The 10,636-nt window shown below is 45.9% G+C and overlaps 1 protein-coding gene across 1 annotated transcript in view; it reads right to left on the reverse strand.

Moving 5' to 3' along the window:
- Positions 1-5,100, reverse strand: part of ARMCX4 (armadillo repeat containing X-linked 4) — a 12,880-nt gene extending 7,780 nt beyond the window's left edge. The window contains 8 exon segments of the mRNA XM_012555876.1: positions 1,481-2,310; positions 2,313-2,359; positions 2,710-2,799; positions 3,111-3,137; positions 3,139-3,192; positions 3,714-3,774; positions 4,770-4,804; positions 4,898-5,100. Coding sequence (XP_012411330.1) covers positions 1,481-2,310; positions 2,313-2,359; positions 2,710-2,799; positions 3,111-3,137; positions 3,139-3,192; positions 3,714-3,774; positions 4,770-4,804; positions 4,898-5,100 — 1,347 coding nt within the window.
- Between the last annotated feature and the right edge of the window lie 5,536 nt (positions 5,101-10,636).

The raw sequence follows: 10,636 nt of genomic DNA on the forward strand, positions 1-10,636 counted from the left end.
TAGACACAGCATTGTGGTTGCCCCTGGCCTTATTCCTGCCACCAGGCAAGGCTTCAGCCTGGGAACTGGCCACAGTCTGAGGCTGGGCAGAGTCCTTTGTATCTGCCCCAGCCTCTGCCTTAGACAAAGCATTGTGGTTGCCCCTAGCCTTATTCCTGCCACCAGGCAAGGTCTCCACCTGGGGACTGGCCATAGTCTGAGGCTGGGCGGAGTCCCTTATATCTGCCCCAGCCTCTGCCTTAGACACAGCATTGCGGTTGCCCCTGGCCTTATTCCTGCCACCAGGCAAGGTTTCCACCTGGGGACTGGCCACAGTCTGAGGCTGGGCAGAGTCCCCTGTATCTGCCTCAGCCTCTGCCTTAGATGCAGCATTGGGATTGACCCTGACCTTATGCCTGACACCAGGCAAGGCCTCAGCCTGGGAACTGGCCACAGCCTGAGGCTGACCACAGGTCCTCAAGTCTGCCTTAGCCCCTGCCCTAGAAATGGCATTAAGATCCCCCCTGCCATCAACCGTAGAATCAGACGTGGCCTCAGCCTGAGTCTTGTTCCCAGCCTGAGGTTGTGCAAAAGCTTTCATGTCTGTCCCAGCCTTTGTCTTAGACTTGGCATTTGCTTTGCCCCTAACCTTACGTTTAGCACTAGGTAAGGCCTCAGCCTGGCTCTTGGTCGTAGCTTGAGGCTGTGCCTTTGTGTCTGTCCCAGTTCCTTCCTTAGACATGGCATTGGTATTGGCCTTAGCTTTAATTTTGCCATCAGACAAGGCATCAGCCCAGACACTGGCCACAGGCTGAGGCTGTGTACAGGATAACATGTCTATCTCAGCCCCATCCTTAGACATGGCATTGAGATTGCCTCTAGACTTAACCCTGTCATCAGGCAAGGTCTCAGCCTGGGCATTGGCTCTTAGGTTTGCCCTGGCCTCTGCTTTAGACATAGCCTTGGGTTTGCCTCTAGCTTTAACCCTGGCATCAGGCATGGCCTCAGCCTGAGCACCAGCTACAACTTGAGGCTGAACAGCAGCTCTCATGTTGACTCCAGTCATTGCCCTAGATACATTTCCCCTGCCATCAACCCTGGCACCAGGCATAGCTTCAGCCTGTTTCTTGGCCATACTCTGAGATTGTATATAAGCTGTCATATCTTCCCCAGTCCTTGCCTTACACATGGCATTTGTACTACTCTCGACATCAACCCTTGCTCCAGGCATGCCCTCAGCCTGGGCCTTAGCAACATTCTGAGGCTGAGTAGAAGCCTTCATATCTGCCCCAGACTCTGCCCTAGATGTGGTTTTGTAATTCCCCCTGGCCTCAATCCTGGTACCAGGCATGTCCTCAACCTGGATCTTGTCCACAGCCTGAGACTGTGCGCAAGACCTCATTTCCACTCCAGCCACTACCCGAGATGTGACATTAGGGTTTCCCTTAGCATCAACCATGGCACCAGGCCTGGCCTCAGACTGAGTCTTGGCTACACTCACAGTCTCTTCCATGGCTCTTGCCTTGGTCTCAGCCACAATTCCAGTCTTGTTCATTGCTCCCATCTTGACCACTTCCCTGGTCACTGCCAAGACCTCAGTCTGTGTCACCATTACTCTTTTAATCTCTGTCTCTTTTACAGCCAATGTACAAGCTTCAGCTTTGGTCTGGGTCATTGCTTCTTTCTTGACCTCTGCCCTGGCAGCCAGTGCCCAAGCTTTAGCCTTGGTCTGGGTCACTGCCTCTTTCTTTACTACTCTCCCAGCCTCAGCCTCAGTTTGCGTCATTGCCTCTTTCTTGGAAACTTCCCTGGCTTTGGCCTTGGCCCTATTTAGAGCCATTGCCTCTGTCTTGATCACTGTTCCAAAAACTGCTTTGGTCTCAGATTGGAGCTCTGCCTCTGCCTTGGCCTCTGTCCCAGTCATTGCCTTGACCTGGGAGTTGACCTTGGGGCTGGCTATAGCAGTGGCTAGGGCTACTTCAGCCTTAGTCCCACCTCTTGCTCCACTTTCTGCTCCAATCTTGGCCTTGGGTATACTCTCAATCTCTGCCCCAGCCATGGCTTCACTCTTGGCCAAAGTCTGGTTCTGCACCTCAACCATAGTCTCCATCTTGACTCTGGACCCATTTCTGGTCAGTCTCCTCACACTCTGGGCTCTTCCCTTGGTTAATCTGTAAATGTAGTAACAGGTGCCAGCCCAGATCACCAGTCCTGCAGTCACCCAGCCCACTTCCTGAATGCGGCCCATGTAATCACCCCTGTTGAAGGCACGAACAAGGAACAGACAGTGCTCACTTAGGCTGGGGAAAGAGGATGGTAGGTTTGGGTGTAGGTCTTCAGCCACTCAAAGGCCACTACAGCTGCCACTAGAGGTGGACCTAGAAGTGGAGGAAGGAAATTGGACTAAAATTTCTCTTCTAATTCTGTTGCATCATACAGATAGATACACAGAAGGACAGGGAAAAAAAGGAAATCATGTATTTGGTGGAAGAAGTGGATGATTAAGAAACTCTCTCTCCATCCCTCTTATTTCATCCCCTCCCCATCTCTCCAAGTTCAACAATTTTCCCCCAAGATGCTTCCATACACATTTCCCTACACCAAATGAAGAGTGGGCAGGATAGTGGGAGATCTGGCTTGGAGTGGGAGACTGAGAAGTCTCCAGACCTTGATTTTTACTGGACCTACTCTGGTCATCACTCCCATAGTTTCCCGTTCTCATACCAATCTGTAATGATCTGAGGCAGTTCCCTCCTCTCTGCTTCTCTTGATTGATGATACACCATAAAGCAGATCTATAAATTCATGCGATCTTTAGACCTAGAGACAGACAGACAGAATGGAGGGATAGATGGGAGTAGAGATTCTGTTCTTGATGGGATAGGCAAATTATTAGCAAACTACCTCTTTATCCCCCTCATTTCACTCCACTACCCTAGGTGCTGTCATACTCTTTTCCCTGTACCAAAACAAAGGTGAGGGGTGGGGTTGGGGTAGGTGACAGGGGTTGTGGGAAAGGCAACTGGGAAAGGGAGAAGCTGAGGATCCTCCAGACTGGACACTGATCCTTACTGGATGCATGCTGGATGCATGCACCCTACAGGTTACACAGGCAGTCCCCATCCTCTTACCAGTTTATACTGATCGGGGCAATTTCCTCTTGTTTCTTCGCTTCCAGTGGTGCCAATCCCTACAGCAGACCTACAGGCAGATCTATGGACCAGTAAACAAACAGGAGGTAATGAAGACTGAGTCCTTGGTGCAACAGACAAGCACCCTGGTCCCTGACCCCAAAATCTGCCTTTCCAGAGCCCAGGTCCAGTTTGCTAATGTGTCCCATCTTGTGGTCCCCCTCTCAAATCTTCTCCTGTCACTCACACTCCAGCTCATCCTTACCCCAATAATCCTACCATTTCTTGCAGAAAAATCAACAGGGCATGTGGCAGCACTATGGAAATCTGGCAGAGTGTAGGAAAGGCAGAAGTGCCCTCCTCTGAGACACTCTCAAGTCTCAGCCACCTGTTGTATCCACCCTTTCTTGTCATCCCCAGGCACCGCCCACCTTCACACCAACCTCCATGGTTCCAAGCCAGTCTCTCCGTCTTTCTCTTGTTTCCAGTGATAAACACCCCACTGGGAGTCTATGGGAAGACCTAGGAACAAACAGAGAAAAAGAAAAGTGTGAATGTTGAGTGTGTGGGACATCCCGGCATCTAAGACGTGGGTTCTGATACCTGCCTTTCTGGATGCAGAGACCCATTTCCCTGGCAGGCAGAACCTGGGGCTTCCCCAGCACTGAAATGGGCAGAGTGGAAAAGGGAGGTAGGAAAAGTGAAAGGGGAAAGACAGAGGCAATTTGTTTGCAAATCACCTGTAGGGTTCTAGGGATTTCTCCCAAAAGCCCACCATTTCCTTCATCAAGATGGTCAGGTAGATGGGGGTACCTGAAAAACTGGAGGATGGTGGGAGAAATGGAGGCCCCTAGATCCCAGACTCTAGAATCACAGCCTCTCGCCATCTGCTCGCCATTAAACCCATTATCTCTAAGAGTCTCCAGCAGTAGAGGAAACAAGATGTAGGGGAAGGCTTTTGCTTCTGTAAAATCACTACCCCCCTCCCCACAAAGACACAAAAAAAAAATAGTAAGATCATTTGATACAACAATTGGTATATTCTCAATATTATCTGAACTGCAAATGAAAGCATCCGTAGAAAAGTTTGTTGTCTTTATTAATCATCAACATACACCTAAGTTAAAATTCCTAAGCTTGGTCAGTAAATGCAGTCTAAGAAAAGTCCCCTAGCTAGCCCCATCCCAAATCCCAACCAAATAGTGCACCTAAATGCCTGTCACATAGAATTTATATTGAAACTCAATGGTTCACAAACAGTGCCTGTGATCACACTAACCTCCACAGATCCTGGGTAGTTTGCTCCTCTCCTTCTTCCCTTGCCTGGCCACAAACGGTCCCACACCAGACTGTTGTGCGACAGACAGGAAAGAGTAAAGGCACTGAGTGACGGGACCAGCATCCAGGATACAGATCCCAATACTAGCTTTTCCGGATTCAGGAACTTGGTTGTCAAAACATCCCTCCCCACATTTTGAGAAACCATCCTCGCCATCCAGTCACTAAGGCCAATCATTTTCTCTGCAAACGCCGCCGTGGCGCATCCCTTCCACTGAAACGGGAAGAAGGTGGAGCGGACATGTGCAGTCAGTGATTAGAATCAGAGAGGAAGATGGGTATCTTAATCTCTGTATTTCCCTCTTGAGACACTCCCCCCACCATTCGCCCAGTCAAAGCTCACTGTTCCCTCGCACCTATGTGGGGCGGCGGAGGGGGGAGGCGTCAGGAGATTCAGAGGTGAAGGTTTCTCCAACTTGAGCCCCTATTGCCCCCTTCCACCCCCGCACCCAATTCTGGGGTCGGCAGGCGACTGCGGCTGGGGGAAGCGCGCGGCCCCCGGCCTTACCTGCTGCTCTTTGCCCGGGCCGATGCCAGCCCGCCGTGCGCCGGGCAGCTGGTACCCAGACTGGAGTGATGACTGCACTGAAGTCTGCGTCGCTCTGCAGCTCGCGGTCACGTGAGGGCCGCGCGTCACCGCCGAGCTGGCCATCCCACTCCCAACGGGGGCCGGGCAGTGCAGCAGGACCCCCCCCAACCCCCCACCCCGCCCACACACAGACACCCCCCCCCCACTCCTTTGTGCGCGGTGCCCCTGCGCGCACCGCTTGTCACTCATCTCGATCTTCTCCAATCCCAGGGGCCACAAGTAGCATCACCGCCCAGCAGATGGAGTTTGCACTTCTCAGGTTACCAGGGAGGCTCTGCGCCCCCCTACCCTTCTCCTCCACAAGCCTTGCCCTTGGCCTTTTCAGCTTCTTTGAGGAATCCTCTAGTTCTCTCTTAGGCTATAAGACCAGCCTTCCCACCCTCCCTACACAACCCCCTCTCCCTTAGTCCACTGGTCTGTACCAAAATTGGCTAGGGAAGGGGTGTAAGGAAGGCAAGTGGAGCGTGCAAGTTTAGGTTTAACTTTCTTTTGGGTTATATTCCCCCCAACTCCTTTTTTTTTTTTTTTCTTTTAACATTACCATACCATACATTCGTGGTTTTTGTAATCGAAAAGTGCGGTAAGGCCATTTCCATTCGACACTGAAAACATACTCATGTTGTAAAAATAACAAGACTCGTTCGTTGGTGCTACATTAAAAAGTATTTTCTAGTTACTATAAACTATTTCACAGCTTTCAAAACAGACTAGCGATTACTGACACTTTAAATACAAAAATTTCCTAAACAAAACTAGCAAGTTTACAATGTGATCTATAAATTAATCTTTGGAAAGACATCCAGTTTTCTAATCTTGGCCATTTTACACAAGTGGTTTACGACCTTTTGAAGTTCTGGCTGAACTCATGGCCTCCTGTCAGGTGTTTTAGAACTTCATAGATGACTCCTGGATGACTTAATGAAGACTCAATTCCTGATGGATCCAGTGCCTTACAGACTAGTGAAGTCACAGAATAACCTGCTTTCCATTCAAGGGGCTTTATTTGGATTTTCCACAGCATGTGATGAAATTAGTCTCATTACATCCATGAAAGGGCCAACTGCTTTCTCACTGATGGAAATGAGGCTTAGCACGTGGAATCTTCTTTCTATCACGGCATTAGTATCCAGTATCAGTCTCTCATATATTATAGCAGTGGCTAGGTCCCTGGGTAAGGAGCCCTGGTGGTGCAACAGTTAAGCACTCGGCTGCTAACCGTTGAACCCACCCAGCGGCTCTTCAGAAGAAAGACCTGGCAATCTGCTCCTGTAAAGATTACAGCCTAGAAAAACCTACGGGGCATTTCTACTCTGTCACGTGGGGTCATTATGAGTCGAAATTGACTCAACGGGCACATAACAAGTCCCTGGGTATTGCAAATGGTTTGCGCCCAATTATTAACCGAAATGCTGGCAGTTCAAATCCACCCAGAGCCACCACACTTACTTCAGTAAGACTACAGCCATTGAAAATCTTATGGGGTGCAGTTCTACTCTGAAACCCATGGGGTGGCCATGAGTCGAAATTGACTCCATGGCAACTGTTTTGATTTTTTTTAAGTGTTCAGCACTTTCCAGTGCAGATGGTGGTGAAGATCTGTGGGTGACTGTGAATCACTGCAACACCCCTCGGATGTCCGGGTCATTCTTCCCTCACAAATAGAAAGACAGTGTACAGGATCCCAAGCAGTCGCCAGGAGAAAGAAGCCCTTTCATTCCCTGCCTTCTGTTCCAATTTCACTGCACTGGCCACTCAAGCCCCTCAGAATAATCCCAGAACTCAGGGACAATGCATGCAGAAGTTAGTCTTGAGACATCCTCCAGTCGTACTCTAAATAGAGACCCTCCAGGCAGCCTCTTTTTAGAAGGCCGAAATCTGATACCCCAGCAGGAGGCTCCTCCTGTGAGGGGCCTCTGTGTAGGGGAAGGCCCTTCCCTGAGGCCAGCCAGGGAGCCCACAGTGCCACAGAACTTGATGGATGGCTTTTCAGAACTCAATTGCCCGTAACAAACTTACATTATCCACCAAAGGAAAAGATTAATAATATGATTACATAAAAATTGAAATCTTTGGTAAAGTTTAAAAAAACATGTCAAAATGCTAATTTATAGCAATCCAAAAACTTACAAATCATTAATAAAATGATAAACAACCCAAAAGGAAAATGGGCCAAAGACATGAACAGATTTTTTCACAGACAGTAAATACAAATGACTGCTAAATATATGAAAACATGCTCAACTTCAAAAAAAAGGCAAAATAGCCCAAAGGTGGAAAGAGCCAAAATGTCCATCAACAGATAAATGGATAAACAAAATGTGGTGCATACATACAATGGAATATTACTCAACCATAAAAAGAAATAAAGTACTGATACATGCTACAACATGGATGAACCTGGAAAACACTTTGCTGAGTGAAATAAGTCAGTCACAAAAGGGCAAATACTGCATGATTCCATTTATATGAAATATCTAGAACAGGCAAGTGTGTAGAGATCAAAGTTTATTAGTGGTTACCAAGGGTGGGTGATAGGGAGGAGGAAAAGAAGATACAATGCTTAGGGGACAATGAGCTTCTGTTAAGGGTGATGGAAAAATTTGGAAACAGTTAATGGTGATGGATGAACAACATGATGAACATAATTAATGTCACTGAACTGTACTGGGAAGATTGTAGAAATAGCAAATGTTTTGTTACCTATATATTTACCACAATAAAAAATAGGTAAATCAACAAAATTGTGAGTTACTATGATTTAGAAATTTGATAATGTTGTTGACTAGTTTTCGGGGAAATGGACACTCCCACACTGTTGGATGGAATCTTTATTTGGAGGGCAATTTGGCAAAATCTATTAAATACTAAATAAAATGTTCCACAAATTCTTTGACCCAGCAATTCTATTCTTCGGAATTTAGCCAGCCTATATGTCTGAATAGAAGATTTCAAAGGCGGCTTGAAAAGACAAAGTAAAGTATTATAATGACATGTGCAAAGATCTGGAGGTAGACAACCAAAAGAAAAGAACATGCTCAGCATTTCTCAAGCTGAAAGAACTGAAGAAAAAATTCAAGCTTTGAGTTGCAATACTGAAGCATTCTATGGGGAAAATATTAAATGACACAGGAAGCATTAAAAGAAGATGGAAGGAATACACAGAGTCACTATATCAAAAAGAATTGGTCGACGTTCAACAATTTCAGGAGGTAGCATGTGATCAGGAACCAATGGTACTGAAGGAAGAAGTCCAAGCTGCACTGAAGGCATTGGCAAAAAACAAGGCTCCAGGAATTGACAGAATACCAATTGAGATGTTTCAACAAATGGATGCAGTGCTGGAAATACTCACTCATCTATGCCAAGAAATTTGGAAGACAGCTACCTGGCCAACAGACTGGAAGAGATCTGTCCATCTGTATTTTTGCCTATTCCCAAGAAAGGTGATCCAACCGAATGTGGAAATCATTAATATCACACACAAGTAAAATTTTGCTGAAGATCAAAAGCGGCTGCAGCAGTATATCAACAGGGAACTGCCAGAAATTCAAGCCAGATTCAGAAGAGGACATGGGACCAAGGATACCATTGATGATGTCGGATGGATCCTGGCTGAAAGCAGAAAATACCAGAAAGATGTTTACCTGTGTTTTATTGACTATGCAAAGGCATTCGACTGTGTGGATCATAACAAATTATGGATAACATTGCGAAGAATGGAAATTCCAGAACACATAATTGTGCTCATGAGAAGCCTGTACATAGATAAAGAGGCCGTCATTCTAACAGAACAAGAGGATACTGCATGGTTTAATGTCAGGAAAGGTGTGCGTCAGGGTTGCATCTTTCACCATACTTATTCAATCTGTATGCTGAACAAATAGTCCAAGAAGCTGCACTATATGAAGAAAAATGGGGCATCAGGATTGGAGGAAGACTCATTAACAACCGGAGATATGCAGATGACATAACCTTGCTTGCTGAAAGTGAAGAGGACTTGAAGCACTTACTGATGAAGATCAAAGACCACAGCCTTCACTATGGATTACACCTCAACAGAACGAAAACATAAATCCTCACAACTGGACCAATAAGCAACATCATGATAAATGGAGAAAAAATTGAACTTGTCAAGGATTTCATTTTACTTGGATCCACAATCAACACCCATGGAAGCAGCAGTTAAGAAATCAAAAGACACATTGCATTGGGCAAATCTGCTGCAAAAGACCTCTTTAAAGTGTTGAAAAGCAAAGATGTCACCTTGAAGACTAAGGTGTGCCTGACCCAAGCCATGGTATATTCAATCGCATCACATGCATGTGAAAGCTGGACGATGAATAAGGAAAACCGAAGAAGAATTGACGCCTTTGAGTTGTGCTGTTGGCGAAGAATATTGAATATACCATGGACTGCCAAAAGAATGAACAAATCTGTCTTGGAAGAAGTACAACCTGAATGGTCCTTAGAAGCAAGGATAGCAAGACTACTCACATACTTTGGACATGTTATCAGGAGGGATCAGCACTAGAGAAAGACATCATGCTTGGTAAATTAGAGGGCCAGCGAAAAACAGGAAGACCCTCAACAAGACAGACTGACGCAGTGGCTGCAACAAAGGGCTCAAGCGTAACAACGATTGTGATGATGGCATAGTAACAGGCAGTGTTTCGTTCTGTTGTACATAGGAGTCGCTATGAGTCGGAACCGACTCTACGGCACCTAACAACATATGCCTACACCAGTCCCTGGGTGGCACAAATGGTTTATGCTTGACTACTAACTAAAGATTGGCAGTTCAGATCAACCCAGAAGCACAGTGGAAAAAAGGCCTGGTGATCTGCTTCCGTAAAGATTACAGCCAAGAAAACCCTATGGAGCAGTTCTACCCTGTAACACATGGGGTCACCAAGAGTCAGAATCAACCCAACGACAAAGGTTTGTTTTTGGTTTTTGGTATATACCCATACAGTTTCACAAAGGAATGTGTACTAGGGTATTTATCACAGTGTTTGAAAAAGTTAAAGACAACAGAAGGAACATAAGATGCCCATCAATAAGGGAAAGATTAAATAAATTATGTTAGATTTATACAATGTGGTTGATTTAAAAAAAAAGGAGTTAAGTCTATATGTCCTAATGGAAACATACATGGGGTATTTTATTTTATTATTTGCTATTTCTATTCTGTAATTACACATAAAGTCCACTAAGAATACATTATAGAATAAAACTCCAACCGAGAAAAAGCAGTAGTACTCCTTGAACCCCACTATCCTCATTCAAATCAGAGTTACCTCCCATTGCTCTTAATTTGGTGTGTTAAACCATATCTAGACATTATATACACATACATGTCTTATGTGTCTTATATGTCATTTCCAGACAAACAGCAATTAAAGGAATATGAAAAACCAAACCAAATCAAACTTACAAGAATTATTAAAGGGAGTCCTTCGATCTGAGAACAAACAGCTTCAGCTCACAGGGCTGAATCTAGGATGCAGGATCATACAGCCAGATACCAACCTAGTAAATGAACTCTCCAGGACTATCCAAAACCAAAAGAAATGCAACAGGGAATCAGAGAAGTTAATCT

The sequence above is a fragment of the Trichechus manatus genome, unplaced genomic scaffold (assembly GCF_000243295.1).
Source record: "Trichechus manatus latirostris isolate Lorelei unplaced genomic scaffold, TriManLat1.0 scaffold00051, whole genome shotgun sequence".
NCBI classification, from domain to species: domain Eukaryota; kingdom Metazoa; phylum Chordata; class Mammalia; order Sirenia; family Trichechidae; genus Trichechus; species Trichechus manatus.